Genomic DNA, 22,296 nt, shown 5'->3' with positions numbered 1-22,296 from the left:
TCAAATAATGATCCACAGAATTTAGGAAACTGCTATGCTTACTCTTAATTATAAAGAATGCAAATGAAGAGGTGCAGAGGTGCAGGGTCTGGAGGGGTCTTTGAGGAGTTTCTCTTCTGTCTCCATGGTGTCAGGTGTACCACCTTCCCAGCATTGGATATGTTCACCATCCTGGAATGCTCCTGTTTGAAGTTTTTTTTATTGTAGTTTCATTTTTGGTTAAATTATTGGCCATTGGTGATTGAACGCCATCTCTAATCCCTTTTTCTCCCTTTCCCCAGAAGTCAGGTGGGTTGGTGGGGTGGGGAAGTGGATATTCTGACTTTAACATGGTTGGTTTTTCTGGTGTCAAACTTGTGCCTCCTTGCCTTCCCTCAATGAATCATTTCCTTAGCATACAAAATATTCTCCAGTCAGACAGTTTCAAGGGTTTTAGGTGCTCTGTGCCAGAACAGGGGACAAAGACCAAATGTATTTTTTGTTATAGCACAAGCATCCTAGTTATTCATTTACCTCTCTTCTATGTAGGATAGTCTGTTTCTTGTATTTTTGCCTTTAATTTCTTGGTTTTATTCTCCCATTTTAGTCTATTTTTCAGTAGCTTCTTGAAAAAGGGTACAAGATGTTAAAAAAAAAAGGCCAAGAACTTTTGAGATGTAATGTTTGAAAGTGTTTTTGTTTTTTTAATATTTTATTTTTAAGTAATATCTACACCCAGCGTGGGGCTCAAGCTCACGACCCCGAGATCAAGAGTCACACACACTCCGCTAGCTGAGCCAGCCAGGTGCCCTGAAAGTGGTTTTATCCTATACCTAATTTATCACTTGATTTATCACTTGTCAAGCACATGATTCTAAATGGGAAGTAATTTTCTCTCAGAATTGTGAAAGCATTTGCTCTCTTGTCTTCTAGCTTCCAGTATTGCTTGTAGAAGTCTGAAGCCATTCTGATTCCTCATTTTTTGTGTTATAGAATCTTTTGATCCCAGTAGTGGAATTTCACAATGTTACACCCTTTCTTAGAAAGTTACTTATTTCTGATTTGAGAAATTTTCTGCAATTAGTTCTTTTTTTTTTTTTAATTTTTTTTTTTTAATTTTTATTTATTTTATGATAGTCACACACACACACAGAGAGAGAGAGAGAGAGAGGCAGAGACACAGGCAGAGGGAGAAGCAGGCTCCATGCACCGGGAGCCTGATGTGGGATTCGATCCGGAGTCTCCAGATCGCGCCCTGGGCCAAAGGCAGGCGCCAAACCGCTGCGCCACCCAGGGATCCCTTTTTTTTTTTTTTTATGATTTTATTTCTTTTAGTAATCTCTACAGCCAGTGTGGGGTTTAAACACACAACCCTGAGATCAATCATCACATGCCCTACTGACTGAGCCAGCCAGGTGCCCCTTCTTCAGTTAGTTCTTTTTTTTTTTTCAATTAGTTCTTTAATGATGATGTCCTTTCCTGTCTTTTCTGTTGGTATTTCTGTTATTTGGTTGTTGGACATCCTAGACTAGTCCTTTAATTTTCCTAGATTTTCTCTCATTTTCATTTTATATATATACATATATATATATATTTTTTATTGAAGTTCGATTTGCCAACATATAGTATAACACCAGTGCTCATCCCGTCAAGTGTCCCCCTCAGTGCCTGTCACTCAGTCACCTCATCCCCCCGCTCACCTCCCCTTCTACTACCCCTTGTTCATTTCCCAGAGTTAGGAGTCTCTCATGTTTTGTCACCCTCTCTAATCTTTGCCACTCATTTTCTCTCCTTTCCCCTATAATCCCTTTCACTATTTCTTATATTCCCTGTGTGAGTGAATCATTTTCATTTTTTAAACAATTTTGCTGTGCCTTCTGAGATTTCTTCACTTTTGTCTACCAGGCCTTTTTTGAGTGTTATATTTCTGCTATAATTTTCTTTTTTTAAAGATTTATGTATTTGAGAGAGAGAGAAAGAGCGGGCAAGTACCTTGGGAGGCAGAGGGAGAAGGAGAGAATCTCCAGCAGGCCCCCTGCTGAGTGAGGAGCCTGCTGCGGGGCTCAATCCCAGGACCCTGAGATCATGACCTGAGCTGAAATCAAGAGTTGGATGCTTAACTGACTGAGCGCCCCTGTAATTTTAATTTCTGAGAGCTCATCTTTGTTCTCAAGGTGCTCCTTTTTTCAATCACATCCTATTGTTTTATGATTGTGATATCTGTGCCTGTGCAGTATTAGTGTTCTGCCATAACGATGAATTTTTCTTTTATTCATTTTTATTCAGTGAGTTATAACCTGTTACTTTTGATGATTTTTTTTTTAATTTTTATGTGGCCTTAGAAAGTGAGTTAAGGAGTGTTCCTTCTAGTCTCTGGATGACTTCGTGAAAGAATAGAATGATTTATTTATTGAATGATTGTAATGAGTGTGTTCATAAATTTTCTTTTTAAATAGCGCTTGGTTCTGAAGCTGTCTGAAGGACTGTTTTTGTTTTCAAACAGGTTAATTTCTTTAATGCTTAAAATACCATTCAGCTTCTATGTCTTTTTTGGTTAAATTTGATAGTTAATAGTTTTAAAAATTACTCATTTTACCTAAGTTTTCAAACTTGCTGTCTTAAAGTGGCTTATAATAACCCTTCATTATCTCTTAAACCATAATTCCTGCCAAGTCTAGTCTTTTTCATTCCTGATATGTTTTTCTCTTTTTCTGGATTTATCCTCCTTTGTAGATTCAAAAGTCTTTTCAAAGGATCAGCTTTGGCTTTATTGATCTTTTATGTTGTAACTTTGTTTTCTGTTTCTGCTGAGATATATCTATATATCCATATCTATATCCCCATGTATCTGTATCCATTCCTTTGTGTATCCCCTTCTTTTTTGTTTTCATCAGATTTATTTCATTGTTCTTTTCTTAACTTCTTGAATGGATACTTAGTGCTTTATTTTTCAGACATTTTTTTAAGACTTGAGAAAAAACTTGAAGTGAGGGATCAAATGTGCTGCGTGTCTGAGGGTAGTGTTCCAGGGAAAGGGAAGGCCCTGAGGAGTGTCCATGGTGTGTTTGAGAGAAAAGTGAGGCCCATGTTGTGAAAGGGGCACCTGGGTGTCAAATCAGTTAAGCATCTGCCTTTGGCTTAGGTTGTGATCTCAGGGTCCTGTGATCAAGCCCCGTGTTGGGCTCCTCACTAAGCAGGGAGTCTGTTTCTTCTTATACCTCTGCCCCTTCCCACCATTTGGGCTCTCTTAAAAAAAAAATCTTAAATAAAATCTTATTAAAAAAAGGAAAAGATTAGCCACATCAGGGGTACCTTGGTGGCTCAGTTGGTTAAACATCTGCCTTTGGTTCAGGTCATAATCTCCGGTTCTTGGGATTGAGCCCTGCATCAGGCTTCCTGCTCAGCAGGAAGTCTGTTTCTCCCTCCCCCTGCTCATACTCTCTCTCTCTCTCTCTAATAAATAAAATCTTTAAAAAATACTAAAAAAGATTTTAAAAATGTGGAAAATTCGTGTCTCCTTTCATTTGTCACTTTCTGTGCAGAGATCTATGTTTTACACAACAGCTATAATGAGTAGAGAGAACACCATCCCAGCCACGTTATGTTTTGTGATCTTGGGCTTTTTTTTTTTTCTTTTTTAAAGATTTTGTTTATTCATGAGAGACACAGAGAGAGAGGCAGAGACACAGGCAGAGGGAGAAGCCAGCTCCCTGTGGGGAGCCTGATGTAGGACTCGATCCCAGGACCCTGGAATCATGACCTGAGCCAAAGGCAGATGCTTAACCACTAAGCCACCCAGGTGCCCCTAAGCTCAAATTTAAATCACTCTATTTTTAAAAAATATTTTATTTATTTATTCATGAGAGAGACACACACACACAGAGGCAGAGACACAGGCAGAAGGAGAAGCAGGCTCCATGCAGGGAAGCCCGATACAGGACTTGATCCCAAGACCCCGGGATCACGCCTTGAGCTGAAGGCAGATGCTCAACCCCTGAGCCACTGAGCCTAGGTTCTCTGATCTTGGGCTTTTTAACTTTGTTCTTATTCATCTTCCTTTTTTATAATTATTTGTTGTCAGGATTAAATAAGGCAAATGTGAGCATTCTCACACAGTAGGTGCAGAGTAAATGGTCGTTAAATGTTTTGAATTTGGCATATTTACTGAAGTGATTTCTTTCCACCCCGGTGCACACTTCTATGCTTTGGGCATCCTGCCCTCTGTGCCGTTGACAGTGTGCCAACAGCTGTAAATGCTATAATCAGGAGTAGCAGCCTCTAGAGTCTAATATTTTCCTCCTCTGCTTATAGTTTCACTGAGCTGGACTTTCCTTGGCATGGTAATTTCATTTTCTTTCCTCATGTACCATTGAGGACAGTAGCTGTGGTTTGTTCTCAGCATTGTTAGTCTGACATGCAGTGGTACCATCACACTGAAGAATGCGGACTTTCTCCTACACTTGGTCACAGTTGTGCTCAGTGCCCACTGCCAAATCATTTCCTGTATTGCTGTGGTATCTTCCCTTTGTTGTTGGGCCTTTTCTTGTTCCTGAAATATTTCTATAATCTTCCCTTAGCCACGTTTTCTCATTTATTGTTATTCCAGTTTTGCTCACTTTATATCCTGTCAAGCTGGGGTCAGCAAGGATTTTCTTTCTTTCTTTTTTTTGAAGAATTTTATTTATTTATTCATGAGAGATGCAGAGACATAGGCAGAGGGAGAAGAAGGCTCCCTGTGGGGAGCCCAGTGTGGGACTCGATCCTAGGACCCCAGGATCACAACTGGACAGATGCGTAGCCACTGAGCCACCCAGGCGTCCCTCAGCAAGGATTTTCTGTAAAAGTCCAGTTGATCGATATTTTACACTGCAGACCAAATGTGGTCTCTGTCACATTCTTGTTTTTTTTTTTTTTTTTTTTAAGATTTTATTCATTTATTCTTGAGAGACACAGAGAAGGGCAGAGACACAGGCAGAGGGAGAAGCAGGCTCCCTGCGGGGAACCCGACGTGGGACTTGATCCCAGGACCTCGGGATCATGCCCTGAGCCGAAAGCAGACACTCAACCTCCGAGCCACCCAGGCGTCCCTCTGTCACATTCTTTTGCCCCCTCCCCCAAAATGTAAAAGCCATTTCTGACTTTAATAAATACGAATTTTTAAAATTTTTTTCTTGCTTTTTCTTAAGTTTTAAATTGTGAAATGAGTATATATTTAATTCTGTCACTTCTGTCTTCATGTTTCTTAATCTTTCTTTCCTATGTTCCACCTCTTTGACTCTCTGCTATGGTCTGAGTGATTTCCTTTGACATATCTGCCAGTTCCCTAACTCACCTTTAGTTTCTTAAATCTGTTAAATTTGCCTATTGAATTTATTAATTTTTAATTTTTAATTATTTTTTTGAGAGAGAGTGCATACATCATGGATAGGGGGAGGGGCAGAAGGAGAGGGAGAGAGACTCCCAAGCCGGCTTCCCACCCAGCACAGAGCCCAATACACGATTTGATCTCATCACCTGGAGATCATGACCTGAATGGAGGGCAGACGCTTAAAATGAACCCAGGTGCCCCAAGCTTTTTATTTCTAATAACACATTTTTTATCTATTAGAAGTTCTGTTTGGTTCATTTTTTCCCCCTTCCTTCTTTTCACTTTTTTTTCTTTCTTTTTTTTTAACGTTAATTCTACCCCTGATGTGGGGCTCAAACTCATGACAGGGAGATTAAGATTGCATGCTTCACTGGCTGAGCCAGCCAGGTGCCCTTGCTTGGTTCATTTTCTTTTCTTTTTTTTTTTTTTAATTTTTATTTATTTATGATAGTCGCACAGAGAGAGAAAGACAGAGAGAGGCAGAGACACAGGCAGAGGGAGAAGCAGGCTCCATGCACCGGGAGCCCGACGTGGGATTCGATCCCGGGTCTCCAGGATCGCGCCCTGGGCCAAAGGCAGGCGCTAAACCGCTACGCCACCCAGGGATCCCTTGGTTCATTTTCAAATCAACTTGTTCGATTCATGGTATTTTTGTTTCCTTATTTGTTGTAAACATGACTGAGTGTGTGATCTGCTTATTTTTCTCAGAAGTGTATCTTGGAAAATGTTTGAGGTCAAGGATAGCAAAGTTGGTTTCTCCAAAGGAGATTGCATTTGCTTCTGTCATTTGCTTAGGGCCCCTTCTAGTCCTTGGCTCTTAAAATAAATTCTGGGTTTGAGGTTTTTCAGAACACCCAAGTAGTATTTTAAGTTGTAATTACCCATGTGAGGGTTGGCTTGTGGTTTTTAATTCTCAGGGGAGATGTTTTTCTTCCCTCTCTCCAATGCCGTGGCTCAGGGCAGCACTCCCTTACCCCCTTTAAATAGTCCCTGTGGAATATAGAAGCTCATTTCTAGTTTATCTACATGCTGAGAGTTGTAGCTTTTTGAGGTACCAGCTTTTCAAGGGTCTTCAAACTCCCCATCTTAGGTAGGTCAGTATTGTTTGTCTTCTATTCCCAGGGGCCTACAAGGCTAAAAGAGTTGATAATTGAATTTATCCAATTTGGTAAACACTTTCAAGGTGAAAATCGGCTTTAGCCAATGCGATTGACCTTTCTGTTCCTGTCTTCATTTAACTTTTGTTTAGCTTTTGTTCTGAATATTCCTTTATTTCTTGTCAACTTATGAATGCCTTTGAGAGAATATTTTAAAATACTTTTCCTGTATTTTTTGTTGTATTCAATGGGAAATTTAGCTTCTGAGTCTACAGTGTTGCTGGAAGCAAAAGAGTCTCTATTTTTTTTTTAAATTTTTATATTCCCAATTAGATTTTATCGTTCTTGGTAGGAGTGACCATGCCTAGGACTTTCTTATGCAGTCTCAGTGTTCAGTGTACACTCAACGATATAGGTAGATGTTCAGCTAAAAACGCTTTGGAAGGCCTTCATTTTACATGGCTTATATCAAATTATGTTTTTTCATCTTCCCAGTTATTTGTGGGGGTCGGTATATTATTATAACCTCTATCTTACAGATAAGTTAACTAAGACTTAAGGGAAGAATCGGCACAAATCTAGTAATTATTTGGACTAGGATTTGGATTCATGACATTTGACTCATAATTTTGTGTCCTTTCCACTACACCATGTTGCTTTTTAATTAACATTGTTGACATTTGACATCTCTTGATTATTGTATATAGATGATAACAATTCTTGGGAAACCAAGAATAATAATATATCTGGATGAAATTCACTGGTTAATAATATCTGGATGAAATTATCTCTAAATTATCACCTGAAAGAAATTGTTAGACGGGTGTTCGGGTGTTTGCTTTGCTTAATCTTTTATCATAGTGACTTAAAACGAGATATTGACTTCTGTTAACAGAAAGCAGAAAAGAAGAAAATGAAATACAGCATTGTGAAATACTTTTTGTTGTAAAATATAGGTAATTTTTGTCTTTTCCAACAGGTGTGTATGTAATATAGATTGCAGTGGCTACAGTTTTAATCCTGTGTGTGCTTCTGATGGGAGTTCCTACAACAATCCTTGTTTTGTTCGAGAAGCATCTTGTATAAAGCAAGAACAAATTGATATAAGGCATCTTGGTCATTGCACAGGTAAAACCCATTCTACTCATTGAGAGATCTGTCTTTAATATTCTATGTCTGAAATCTTATTTGTCATTTTGGTAGTGTTCCAAAATTTGTAAAATGAGAAGTCTTTGATGTTCTTTTTGTTTCTTTTCTTTATATTTTTGAATTTCTTTGTTTGGTTACTAATTTAGATTTTTTTCCATTTATTTTCATTTTCTCAGTACTCGAACCATGCTTTTTTTATTGATTATGTAGTTACTAAGCTCTTCCTAACATAGACTTGTAGATACATTTATAGTTCTTGTAGATACATTTATAGTTCTTGAGTTCTTCTCAAATTTAAAATGATTATAGTTGTTTAATAGTTAACTTATCTTAATTATAGTAAAACTACAAGCATTGCCATATATTCATCTTTTTTTTAGAGCATAAAAGTTTACTTTATTTTCACATTCTCACTGTAGTTTTCACCCCTACACATTGTGTACTGTTAGAGATTTTGGTGTGAGGTTATAGAATGTAAGGAAAAATTATTACCTTCAATTTAAAATTCTTTTTGCTCTTCTGCTTTTTTTGTCATAGTTCATTTATTTTTTAAAGATTTTATTTATTTATTCATGATAGACATAGAGAGATAGAGAGAGAGAGAGAGATAGAGAGAGAGGCAGAGAGAGAAGCAGGCTCCATGCCAGGAGCCTGATGTGGGACTCAATCCTGGGACCCCAGGACCACACCCTGGGCTGAAGGCAGGCGCCAAACCGCTGAGCCACCCAGGGATCCCCTTGTCATAGTTTAGAGCCATGATACCAAGTAAGAATTTGATCTTGTTTTCCATTTTGACTAGAAATATCCAGTCACTATAGGCAGAAATTCTCTATCTTCTTACCTTAGTAATATACATATGAGCTAGGATAATATATCATTTCCTAGTAATATACAGCGTAGAAGAGCCAACACATTTTCATGGACTTGTAGATCTTTCCTGCTTGTAAGGTCCATCCCTCCTACCTTTTTTGGACTTACTAAGAGATATATTTTTATTTAAGCTAAGAGAAAATGTTGTAAGCCAAAGTTTAGTACTTTATATTGTAATAAATTAATTGTGAAATACTGCACAAGGGATTCTAGTACCCTGGTCTAAGCTACCAGAGGATATTCAAGAAGCTCATTAGAGGATTTCCAGGTGGAGGCTAGGAGAGCAAACCATTTGCTGATAGACCCTTTTAGGTAGATAGTTCACTTTGCCTTAATCTTAAAAAAATTTATAGTTTGTTTTTCTTTCATAGAGTGGCATTTAGAGCCTAAGTTGAAACAGTAGCTTAGAGAGATAATACTTTTTATGAAGAACTGGTTCATCATTGAATGGTACTATCTGGAATTTCAAACTTCAAGTTGGTCAAGCTTGAGAATTTTGTTAAATTGAAATTCTATGTAGAATCCTTTGGAGTAGTTGGTCCTTAACTTTTATCTTGGTCCTCTTGATAATACTTCCATTCATACCTAACTATACCTTTGCTTTCCTCCCTCACTATGTAGTAGGAAGCTGAAGCTTGTGCTCCCAACAGGCATTTGTGGTTCATTTACAGTCTTCCCAGTCCAAATACAATTCACCAGTCTGGGGTCATTTCTGTCCTAAATTTTGTCTGATAACATAGCCGAGATTCTACCTTGATCTTAAACTGATAGGTTTCCAGGGAAACAGTGGTAGGAGAGGTAAATCCTGAGACCACTGTCTCTTGGAGAGAGGATTAATCCTTTCCCTTCAGGGTAGGTGTTATTTTAGTTTGCACAGGGAAGACTTTTTAAGGAGATGACATTTGAGCTGAACTCTAAATGAAATTAGATTGTTCATCTTGCAGAACATGTATATATTTGGGATGCCTTGAGGCCTAAGATAGAAATGGCACAATAAATCAAGAGAGTGGTGGGAAACGTGAGCAGGATAAGTGGGCAGAGTTGGGAAGGACCTGCAGCATTTGGAATATTTGTGAATTTCATGGTATGACTTAAACGTCCTATGTCTTAATTTGAAAACTCTTCTCTTATAGACACAGATGACACTAGTTTGTTGGGAAAAAAAGATGATGGACTACAGTATCGACCAGATGTGAAAGGTATTGAATCATGATTTTCCAAATTTTGGCCAACTATTGAAATATGGTCACTAGCTGTCCTTAGTAATAGTGATCCTTCCAATTTTGCTCTCTATGAGAATTTATAGGATATATTATTAGTAATACTATGAAATGAAATAGGTAAGGTGCTTATTCTCAGTTTATAGAATACTCTCATGTATGCTTTTTTTTACTTAAAATTTTTATTGAGATAATTGTAGATCCACATGCAGTTGCAAGAAATTATACAGAAAGATCCCTCATCTTTGCTATTTAAATCGTCCTTACTTCTTTAGAATCTACTATTAATGCTTGCCCTCTTTGCACCAGTCTTTGATCCTTCTGCTTGGAACTTTTCCCTTTACTAGTATTCATCCTTAAAACCTTAGCTTAGAAGTCATTTCCTCTTGGGCAGTATTCATTGATTCCTTAAGTTTAGATTAGATGCCTCTCTATATACTCTCCTATCCAAACACTTACCCTATGTTAATTATAATTCTCTTTTTTAACTCACCTGTATCTCCCTCTAGTACCTGGGTTTTATGAGGACAGGAGACTGTATCTCTCTTGTTCACTTTTGTATTCCTAATTCTTGGCAGAATGTTTGGCACAGATGTAGGTGCTCCATACTTGTCAAAAGAATGGATACAGCTCAAAGAAACTGTAGGATTTATTTGTACAGAGTGTTACATGTAGTAAAGGTCAGAGTAGCAGGGATTGAATTCCTTGACCTGAAGTCCAGTGCTCTTTGATTAATTTGATTCTTACAACTACGGTGAGGGCTAAGGATCAAGGGGAACATTGAGGCTCTGTGAGGTTCTATCTAGAGAACTGAAGCAGGTCTAGATCTTGAGACTCTTATTTTGAGACGTAAATATAATTGCTCTTTCACACATGCATCTTCTATCCATTTGTTGGGTTATAATAATGAATTGTTTTTAGATGTGTAATCCACCTTTTCTGCCTAATTTCTTTCTTTTTTTAAAAGATTTTAAAGATTTTATTTGATGGAGAGAACACACAAACGGCGGGGAGTGGTAGGCAAATGGAGAGGGAGTAGCAGGCTTTACATATTACATATTTACATGTTTATATTTTACATATAAAAAATATGTAAGGGACGCCTGGGTGGCTCAGTGGTTGAGCGTCTGCCTTCGGCTCAGGACGTGATCCCAGAGTTCCGGAATTGAGTTCTGCATCGGGCTCCCTGCGATGAGCCTGCTGTTCCCTCTGCCTGTGTCTCTGCCTCTCTCTGTGTCGCTCATGAATATATAAATAAAACCTTAAAAAAATTTTTTTAAATGTAAAATGAGAATAATAATAGTACCTATCTCATAATTTTATAAAAATGAAATAGTACAGGGGCGCCTGCCTGGCTCCTTTGGTTAAGTATCCGACTCTTGGCTTAGGCTCAGGTCATGATCCCATGGGTCATGAGATGGAGCCCTGTGTTGGGCTCCGTGCTTAGTTCGGAGTCCGCTTGAGGATTATCTCTGCCATTTTCCCTCTGCCCCTTCCCCCACTTCATGCTTACACACTCTCTCTAAAATAAATAATTAATCCTAAAAAATTAAATAATACATGTCAAGTGCTTAGAACAGTTTCTGACATACTCATAAGTGCTTAATAAATGGTAGCTGTTATTATCATTGAATAATTTGTTATTTCCCTCACTAGAATCATGTCACACCTGAATCATTTATATCTCATGAGCTCCTGAAATATCAGTTTCCTATGTTGATACAAGTGCTGTATTTAAAATAGAAATCTTCTGTATTCCCGTAGGAGACATAATAGATCAGCCCCGGTTTTATTCTCTATACTGTTAGTACATGACCAGAATATGAAGGCTGTTTTTCAGTAAGTAGAAACTCATACTTAATATTTGGGAAATTGTGTATGCCCCAAATACTTATCTGCCTTTGATAAAATTACAGGGATAATTTAGTGGCTAGGCCACTCTTGAGATACTGATAATTCTTTACACATGAGAATTGATCCATAGGGGCACCTGAGTGGCTCAGTTAAGTGTTTGCCTTTGGCTCAGGTCATGACCCCAGGGTCCTGGGCTCACCCATGTTGGGCTCCTTGCTTAGCAGGGGCCTGCATCTCCCTCTCCTCCGTGATCATGCTATTTTTGTTGCTATCTCTGTCTCTCTTTCAAATAAATAATATCTTTTTTTAGAAGAATTGATCTATAACTCATAAAATTATCATCAATAGATATAATTTATTATGTGCCTACATTACACTGGTCATTTCATTAGACTGTTGATGGATAGAAAGATATCAAATACATGACATTCATCTTTAAAGAGCTTTTGATATCATAAGAAATGAATATAACGTAACAAAGTAGAAATTGGTTATTGTCATCAGTGTAGAGTGGTTAAAAGTGCAATGGGCATTCAGAAAAGAGATTACTATTTGGTGGACGATAGTGAGGATCTGAGAAACTTAATGGAAGAAGTAGATTTTGGACTGAACCTTGAAGGATCTTTGGATTTAACAGAGGTCAAAAGGATATTTAAGGAGAGTAGAAGAGTATGAGCGGAGGTGTGGATGTAAATGTTATGATAGAATGGTAAGGAATCCTTTTTCGGCTGGAGAGTAGGAGGCTTAAGAGTAGAAGTAGAAGGCGAGAGTAGACTAGAAAGCTTAGGGCCAGATTGTGTAGTATCTTTTTTTTTTAGATTTTATTTATTTATTTAAAATTTTAAAATTTTATTTATTTATCTGAGAGAGAGAGAAAGCATGAGTAAGGATGGAGGAAAGGGGCAGAGGGAGAGGAAGAGGCAGACTCCCCACTGAGCAGGGAGCCCAGTGTGGCTTGATCCTAGGCCCCAAGATCATGACCTGAGCCGAAGGCACCCAGGTGCCTCAGATTGAATAGTGTCTTTTTTTTTTTTTTTTTTTAAGATTTTATTTCTTTATTCATGAGAAACACATACAGAGAGAGAGAAAGCCATAGAGACACAGGCAGAGGGAGAAGCAGACTCCATGCAGGGAGCCTGATGTGGGACTTGATCCTGGGTCTCCAGGATCAGGCCCTGGGCCGAAGGCAGTGCTAAACCGCCGAGCCACCCGGGCTGCCCAGTATAGTGTCTTAAATGCTATGTTGTCCTAGGAAATTTAAACTTTATTTGTAGGCAGTGGAGAATCATTAATATACTTGACAAAGACAAGGCTGCAGTTACTAGTTGAATGAATGATACCTGGCAGGAATGTTGCAACATTATTATATATACTGGACTGGAGGCAAGGACATCAGTTATGTAGATTCAAAGGGAATAGACTCGGCTTAGATCAGAGGGACAGAGAGTTCAGATGACTTGGATGACAGATTCGATTTATAGAACTAAGGATGTTGGGAGGGGAAGGTGTTTCAAGTAAGGTAAGGGAGGAGTTGATGGTGGAGGTGATTAATTTTGGAGTTTGAATTGCTTGTGGAATTCTCCAGATGACTTTATTTAGCATAAATTTACAAGTCAGTCCTTGGAAATAGAGGTGATAGGTAACTAAGTCTTGAGAATGAGTAAGAGACTATAGAGCAGATTGTTAGACTCTTGCACACCTGAAATAAGGCTAGCATGATCAAGAAACAAAACTTTTCATATCATTTCAATTCATTTATTTTTATTTTTTGTTATTTATTTTTTTAAAAAAGATTTTATTTATTTATTCATGAGCGACACAGAGAGAGAGGCAGAGACACAGGCAGAGGGGGGCGAAGCAGGCTCCATGCAGGGACATGGAGCCTGACGCGGGGTCCTGGATCCCCAGGATCACGCCCTGGGCCGAAGGTGGCGCTAAACTGCTGAGCCACCGGGGCTGCCCTCATTTCAATTAATTTAAATTTAAATAGCCACATGTGGACTGTGGCTACCATATTGGACAGGGGAGACATAGAGCATAATGAGAGTTGCAGAAAGTTCTATTAGAAAGCATATTACAAAGGAGAGGAGGCTTAACTTAGGATGAAGCAGAAGAAACAGGATCCAGAGACAAACAAGATGACTAGGGTGGCACAGAAGCCAAAATGGAGAGGTTGCATAAAGATATCAGAGGATGAGCTTGAATCTAAAGAGAAGGAAATCATTGGTAATCTTGGACCAAGGAGTTTTTCTTGAGTTATAAATATGAAATCCAAATTGTGAAAGAGTTAAGACATATTCTAGTAGTGAGTAGAGGTAAAAGGTAGTTGTTTTGTATTTCCCCCCATTTGCTTCAATTTTTTTGTCCTCACAAGCATTTATAGGAGGCCTTTAATAAGTAAGTATTTGTGTCCCTGGTACACAAACAAGACTAGGTAGGTAGGGATCTAGGGATGGAGGTTACAAAGTGAAAAGCAGGAATACAACATCAGCAAGAAACTGGAGAAATTGGAAGATCATACTCGGTAGGGAAGAGTTTTTAAAGTCGATCTCTTGGAGAGTAGTGCTCATGAAATGGAACATTTGAATGTCCATGGTGGCTGAATTAGTGCTCTTCTTGAGCTGTTGGGAAACCTGTGGTTAATATTGAAATTATAGTCTTGGAAACTGTATTGTAGATATTGAAGCCATACAGGGTATGATGGTTGAGCATGAGGTATTTAGGAGATGGGTATGTGATATTTAAAAAAGTTGACAATAGAAAATTTCAAACACCATATAAACAGAATAGTGTAATGAACCCTCATGTACCCAATATCCACTTTCAACAGTTTTAAGCATTCTGTCATTCTTATTTTCTCTGTATACCTCTACCCACTTGATTATCATTATTCTTATTTTACAGGTGTTTTTTTTGAGGTCTAACTTACATTCAGTGAGATATACAAATGTTAAGGTATCAGTTTTGAAAAATGAATACACCCCATGTATACTACATTTTATCATAGTCTCTAACATTCTGTCTATCCAGGAAGTTCCTCTGTGGGATGTGACATTTCAACGTGGCGGCCACTTTTATCCAAAGGATATCTTCATACAGCCTAAAATCTAACCTTAACAACCTTTTTTATTTCCAAGACATTCTTGCTTCATTCCTGAGCTTCACTTCACCCCAACCCTCATCCCCTGTTTGGCCTCATCCTCTAAATAGCCTCTCTTCCTGCTGACCAGCGCTACCAGAAATACTGAAATACTGATATTATTTTACCCATTACTTGGTGACTCTTGTTTATATGTTTTAATATTCTTTTTTTTTTAAAGATTTATTTATTTTGAGAGAGAGTGTGTGCGAGCAGGGCGAGGGGCAGAGCAAGAGAGAATTCTCAAGCAGCCGCCCCTCTGTGAATGTGGAGCCTGACATGGGGCTCGATTCCAGGACCCTGAGATCATGACCTGATCTAAATCAAGAATCAGATGCTTAAGCTTAACTGATTGTGCCACTGAGGTGCTCCTTATTTAAATATTTTAATACAGCTCTTTTGATAAGCTCTTTCTGAGGTGGTCTTTATAAATTGCCCTCATTGAAAGGTAAGACTGAGCCAGTTGCTAGAATCTTGGAATTCTGAGAGTGTGTGTTATGGAGCAGGTAAAGGGTGGGATTGATGAGGATTGATGAGCATGATGAGGATTTTTAGAAGGCCGTCTGGGTAGATGGCACAGATGCCTAAGAGATGAAGGTCATTGGGAGAGGAGAATGGAATACTGATCTGGAGATGACAGATGGGAAGCACATCAAGGGAAAGTGGAAGGGAAGGGGATATAGGAAGTAATGTGATCCTTGGTATGTCAGGGAAAAGAAAGGAGTACTTCCTAAGGGAAGAATGGCTGAGGAGGTGGATGAGTTTATTTATATCAGAAAATGTATTTCACTGGGCAGTGTGGAAAGGGTAGGAAAGGAGGAGTTAGGTTTGTATGGAAAATAGAGGGATTTAGGAATGACAGTGGGAGGTGTTGGAGGGTAGGCAGGCTTTTATACTTACATAGGTAGTTTAACCCCATAGGTTGATGGGGTCTTGGGAGACTGGGGTTAGGGAATGCTGTATGGAGGAATAGTTAGTGACAGAGCTTGGAGTGCAGGGTAGTATAGGGGAAATAAGAGAGAATATACTGAATTACTTAACTGTAGGAGTTTGTAGAAATGAGCCAGAGAGTTACTGATGTAGTGGTGATGTGGTTGTTGTGGCCTCAGCAAATGATCTACCAGGTGCATGTCTTGGTTGTTAATAGCAACTCCTTATGCTTTATTTAGGTTGTTCATTGATGCACCAGGACAGCCAGCCAGTGGAACATGCCTTTTGCAGATAGGCCATCTGGTGCTGGGTTTTCATATAACATCATCGCTTAGAACCATACTCTCCTTTGTATTTGAAAACACTGCTGCTGGTGGTAGATTTGTTTCTGAATGCCTCTGTGGGTGGAAGGAGCCACTGGGTGACCAAGTATACTTTTTATATCTCACACACACAAACATTGTTCAGAGTCGAGCAATTGCAGCTATTGTTCACGGAGCCTGTCACCACTTGCCTAAGGGCATTGTTTGGAGAAGGCCATTCTGTGCCCAATTCTTGCTGTGCGAAGCTACATCTGTGCTCTGGTTTCTGAAACTGTGCTTTATTACATCTTTAAAGCTTTTTTTTTACATTTCCTTTTTGAAGTTAATCTAATTTACTTGGTCCAGAGAGCAGGTGCTTGGACATTCTGCTTTTGTCCATTCCCTATACATCTCCCAACGTAGTTTGGTGAAATAATAGTGTGATGGTTAAGAGCTTGCTCTGTGGAATCAGACTTGGTCTACACTTAAAGGCTGTGGCTTGGTTTCTCAGAACCTCAATGATCATGTCTATACAGTGGGGGGACACTAATATTTACTGCCTAGGATTACTCTGATTTTTAAATGCTATATCTCTTTTCGATGTTATTATGATGATTGTCAATATTTTTGTTTTCTGTTTTCATTGTTGGTACCTGGCTGTGGTCAAAGGTCCCACCATTGGTGAGTCTACCTGTAATCTACATCATGTTTAATGTGGCTAATAAGTGGTATCAGTAGGGTATTCATCCATTTAATAGTTATTCCTCATGCGCCCTTCTTGTGTTAGGTACTTTCACATGTTTGTGTTATTATTTGATCCTTATCACAACCATGTTATTCTCATTTTGCAGATGAAGAAGCTGAAGCTGTGGGTTTGTGGCACGTAGAATGGCAGAGCAAGGACTAGAATTCAGGCTTTCTCACTCTAAGCCCTGCTGCTCTTTTTCTTATATCACAGCTATTCCAGAATACGCTTCTGCTCCTTTGCTTTCTTTCTTTACTTAATTTCCTTTGGAACTTTAATGTACTCTCAGCCATCACCTTGGTGAACATTTGTTCTCTAGCCTTGATTTAGAGCTTAATCTTAAGTGTTTGTTTCATATATTCATATGTAGTGCCTGGAATATAATAAGTGCTTAATAAATACTTTGGATGACTAGAGGTCTCAATTTGAACTCAGCTTACTACATTTGCTCTACTGAACCCTCCTGTCTTTAGACTCATATTTAGAGTCATTTTTTGCCAATTTTTAAAATTCTGGTAAAATGTATAAAACAGAATTTACCATTTTAACCATTTTTAAATGCACAGCTCATTACTATTAAATGCATTCATGATGTTGTGCAACCACCACTACCATCCATTTCTAGAGCTCTTTCATCTGTGTTTTTTAAAGATTCATTTATTCACTTCAGAGAGAGTGCGTGCACATGGGGGCAGTAGCAGAGGCAGGAGAGAGAGAGAGAGAATTCTAAAGCAGACTCCCCACTGAGCATGGAGCCCCAGCTGGGGCTTAATCTCATGACCTTGAGATCATGACCTGAGAAACCAAGAGTCAGATGCTTAGCCAACTAAGCCACCCAGAGGCCCTAGAGCCCTTTCATCTTGTAAAACAAGCTATACTCAATAAATAATAGCTTCCCACTTACTCTTCCTCTCAGCTCCAGCAGCTATCGTTCTTTTTGTTTCTATAATTTTGGCTACTCCAAGTACCTCATACAAGTTGAATCCTATAGTGTTTGTCTTTTTTGTGACTGACTTATTTCAGTGAGCATAATGTTCTCAAGATTAATCTGTGTTATAGCATAAGTCAGAATTTCCTTTTTGAGGTTGAATAGTGTTCCATGAAATGTATGGACTGTGTTTTATTTATCCATTCATTCATTGATGGACATTTGTGTTGGTTTCCACATTTCAGCTATTATGAATATTGCTGTGAATATGGGTATATAGTTGCTCTTTGAACCCTGCAGTTCTTTTGCGTATATCCCCAGAAATGGAATTGCTGGGTCATATGGTAATTATATATTTAATTTTTTGAGGAACCACCATACTGTTTTCCACAGTGGCTATGTCATACATTCTCATCAGCAGTGCACAAAGGTTTTAATTTCTTTACATGCTTGCCGACACTTAATTATTTTTATTTTTTGATAATAGTCATCCTAATGGGTGGGGGTGCTGTCTTGTAGTTTTGATTTGCATTTGTCTAATGATTAGTGATATTGAGCATCTTTCATGTGTTTATTGACTTTATTTTCTTTGAATTCATGCATATTTTCTTTCCTTTTGCATAATTCTGTATTAAAAGCATCTTCAATGAAGATAGTTCTGTTCTGCTAAATGCCTAAAGTACATTGAAGGAGTTAATGCTGGATACTACTTGTAAAGATGGTTGTTGCAAACTATCTAAAGAATGGGCTTGGGGAAGTTTGACCTTAAGAAAAAAAAAATTGTTGGATGGGGATGTTATGGGGTAAACAGATATGGGGAAATCAGTAGCTAAAGAAAGATTTCATTTAACATAAGGCACATTTGAAAATATTGGAATTGTGTTGAGTTCTTTACCTCCAGAAAGTGGTAAAGTAGAAACAGGATCTCAGGGTTGTAACTAAAGGGATTCCTTTATCAGACCAGATGGCCCTCAAAGGCTCTTCCAGTTCTGAGTTGCTGAGGGCTCATTCCAGAGCACCTTCAAGCTGAATTTATTTTTTCTCTATCTCTAGTATTATTCTTACTGCTAAGCTCTAGCTCAGCTTTTCATTGCCACAGGTTTGGATTATGTAGTAACTTCCTAATTGGTCACCTGGTCTTTCTAGTTACCCTGCCTCTTTATCTTGCATGCTTTTATACAATTACATTTTTGAACAGCTTTTTGATGTATAATTTTCATAATTTTCATGCCACTAAGTTCACCTGTTTGAAGTGTGCAATTTAGTTTTTTTTTAAGACACACAGAGAGAGGCAGAGATATATTTATTTATGAGAGACACACTTTCTGTGTGAGAGGCCGAGATATAGGCAGAAGGAGAAGCAGGCTCCCCACAGGATCACACCCTGAGTCAAAAGGCAAGTGCTCAACCACTGAGTCACCCAGGCATCCCTGAAATTCAGTTTTTTAAAATTAAAAAAATAAAAAATAAAAAAATCTCTACACCTAAAGTGGGCTGGAACTCAGCCCCCAACTCTACGGACCCGGCCAGCCAGGTGCCCTCAGTTTAATTTTTTTTTAAAAGTATATTTAGAATTACATAAGCATCTCATCAGAATCAAATTTTAGGCCATTTTCATTATCCCCAAAAGAAACCTGACACCCATTAGCAGTCACTCCCCATTCCACCTAACACCAGCCCTTGGCAACCCCTCTCAAATGATATAAAACATGACTTTCATTGTGTTATTCTCCAGCTAGGCGGCCTTCAATATCTTCCTTGACCATATGACTGAGAACACATTTCTCGGGGTACCTGGGTGGCTCAGCTCAGTTGGTTAAGTGTCTGACTCATGGTTTGGCTCAGGCCATGATCTCAGGGTTATGGGATCAAGCTCAATGTCCAGCTCTGCACTCAGCAGGGAGTCTGCTAAAGATTTTCTCCTTCTCCTCCCTTACCTCAAATAGATAAATCTTTAAAAAAAAAAAAAAAGAAAACATTTATCACCTGGCATTCATAATTTTCCATAATCTGATTTCAGCTTATTTTTCCAACTTTGACTTACACCCTTCCCCAATTTGAATATACAGCTCTGGACTAAAGTTCATCTACTTCCTGTTTTTGTTGAGAATGCTGTGTGCATTTTACCTTCTTTTTGGTTTCCACTCTTCTATCTAAATAAATCTGATTATATAAATTCCACTCTTCTACCTAAATAAATCTAAATATATGTTGAGACCTTACTTGAGTCCTATCCTTTCTATGAATCCTTCCTTGAGTAATATCACCTACAATAAGCTCTCTTTTAAACTTGAACCTCTCGTAGAACCTCTCGTAGAACCCTGTATTGTAAAAAAAAAAAAACCTTTTGTCATTTAATGTTAACTATCATATAGGAACTCTTACATTGTATTTTTCAGCTTTGTGTGTGTATATGTTGATTCCCTGAATTGATGATAAGCTTATTAAGGGCAGGGACCATGTATACTTTTTCTTTATATCTTCTGTAGCTTAGCTGAGCATATGGCTGTGCACAGAAATAGTATGTAAGAATAATGGAATGAATAAAGCCAGCATTGAGCGGAATGCTAAATTTGGACTCTGTGACAGCCACAGACTTCACATTCTTACTGGATATGTCTGTGTTTTTACCAGCTGAGCTATCTGAGCTCACCTATGTCCATGCTTTTACATGGCTTTGCTTTGTCTAGAGCCTGATGCCACATTCCTTCTACTGGTGCTATACTTTGTTTACTAATTTCTCAAAATCCTGTTCTTGATTTAGTTAACTTTCTCTTATTCCTGTGATGTAGCCGCATTCTCTGATAGCTTTCAGTTCTGCATTCTTGAAATTTCCTGCTGTTTATAGGGCTTTCTTATGGTAGCTTAGTGCACTACCACAGCCTCTATAGACCTATAGAGTACCATTATTATATGCATTGTAAGATCTTATTATTATAGGTTGGTACATAACCTTAGTCTCTGTAGTCCTATTATTATGTACTTGTGGTGTAACACACCATGAAAGTATCATGTTCTGAGAAGATGCAGGATGATGAGTGCTATGGGAGACAGTTGCATTCCTCAAGTCACTTATGGGTTGATTGCAAATGTAGAGCAGCACTTTTAATTTGAAACCATGGCAAGAAAAGTACTGTTTTAAGTGTTAGGAGTTATACAGAAATGAATAATACAAACATCTAGATTCTTAAGGCGCTCACAGTCTCATGGTGTAGAGACTGAGTTTAAAAACCCAAATGGCCCAAAACAAACAAACAAACAAACAAACAAACCCAAATGGTTGTAAGACAATATCACGAGTATTGTAGTGGAGAAGTGGATGCCCAGGATTATAGCAGCCCCAAAGGATGGTTTGATTTCTTCCGCCAAGGCAGAATTAGTTTGGGAGCAGGAGGAGACCTTATGAGCCCTTCAAGGGCAGGATATTTTTCTGTCCCCAGCGCCTAGCGGAGTGCCTGGCATATGGAAGACAGTCAATAAAGGATAAATGAGTAGTCATCTGTACTGTTGCTGTCTTATATGGTGGCTACTAGCAGCATGTAGATATCGAGTACATGAAACATGGCCAGTTGAAATCGAGATGTGCTGGAGTGTTAAGTACTCATCAGATTTTAAAGATTTAAAGACAATGTAAAAAGAAATCACAATTTTTTATATTGATTATATGTTGAAATGATACTTATTTGATATTAGATTAAATGTATGATTAACATCAATTTACCTATTTTCTTTTTACTTTTAAAAAATATGTTTACTAGAAACATATTTTCATATCAGACAATGCTGATCTTAGCTGCCTTAGAGAAATGATGTGATTTGACCAAGGTTGCAAAATAGCAGAGATACCTTAAAGTTGAGAATTTGCATGTTGGATTTCTTGACTTCTGGTTCAGCTTTCTTCATAGCCATAAATTAGTACAATGTAAATATATAAATTTTGAGGTAAAATGGCATCAGTTTGGTTTTGTTAGAGATGACCCAATCTCTCTGCTTTAGTTGTCCTATCATTGAGCCTAATAATTGTTAGACATTTTTTTTTGTTTGTGTGTACATTTCAGTCTCCAGAAAACTTGCATTTTTCTGTTTTATTCACACTTGGTACCTCTATTCCCACTTCTCCCTTGTTCTTCCCCTTTTCTACACATATACATTCACACAGCCTCCTATTGTATTCCTTCTTAATTTGTTTCCATTAGTATTTTTCAAATTATATCAATACCTTTATTTATATTTGGGGAGATAGCCTTTGCTCTTACAAGATGTGCTTTATAGACAGCTGATTGTTTTAGTGGTCTTGTACACGCATGAATTATCTCACATAATCCTCTCAACCCCATAAAGTATAGGTCCTGTTATTATCCTGACTTTATAGTTATGGAATCTCAGTCTTAGAGTGGTACACTCAAGGTCACACAGCTAATAATGCACAGAATTTAAGCTAGAACTATGAGAAACTGACAGGAAACCTGGGAATGTTTCCTACAGAAGGACAGGCCTATCAACATGGGGGACTCTTGAGTCTGTAGAGCTGAGGATAAATGTATGTATGTATGTATATACCAGAAAAAAAAGTTTAAAAATCCATTGCAGAATGTGTGAGTATATGAATGAGTGAGTAGTATGTGCGTATGCAAGTACAAGAGGGAGACAGACAGAGGGGGTGGGGAGAAAGGGATAGAATGAATAAATGAAATTGATTTTGAGGACTAGGTCTT

General features: G+C 38.2%; 1 protein-coding gene across 2 annotated transcripts in view; it reads left to right on the top strand.

The window, feature by feature from the left end:
- TMEFF1 (transmembrane protein with EGF like and two follistatin like domains 1) overlaps positions 1–22,296 on the top strand; it is a 118,788-nt gene that overhangs the window by 85,490 nt on the left and 11,002 nt on the right. For both annotated transcript variants that reach the window (XM_055302522.1, XM_055302520.1), the window contains exons 6-7: positions 7,424–7,572; positions 9,597–9,662. In XM_055302522.1, coding sequence (XP_055158497.1) covers positions 7,424–7,572; positions 9,597–9,662 — 215 coding nt within the window. The remainder of the gene's footprint in view (positions 1–7,423; positions 7,573–9,596; positions 9,663–22,296) is intronic.

The sequence above is a fragment of the Nyctereutes procyonoides genome, unplaced genomic scaffold (assembly GCF_905146905.1).
Source record: "Nyctereutes procyonoides isolate TBG_1078 unplaced genomic scaffold, NYPRO_anot_genome, whole genome shotgun sequence".
Taxonomy (NCBI): domain Eukaryota; kingdom Metazoa; phylum Chordata; class Mammalia; order Carnivora; family Canidae; genus Nyctereutes; species Nyctereutes procyonoides.
The sequence above is the reverse complement of the archived record's forward strand: the minus strand, read 5'-3'. Positions and strand labels throughout refer to the sequence as shown.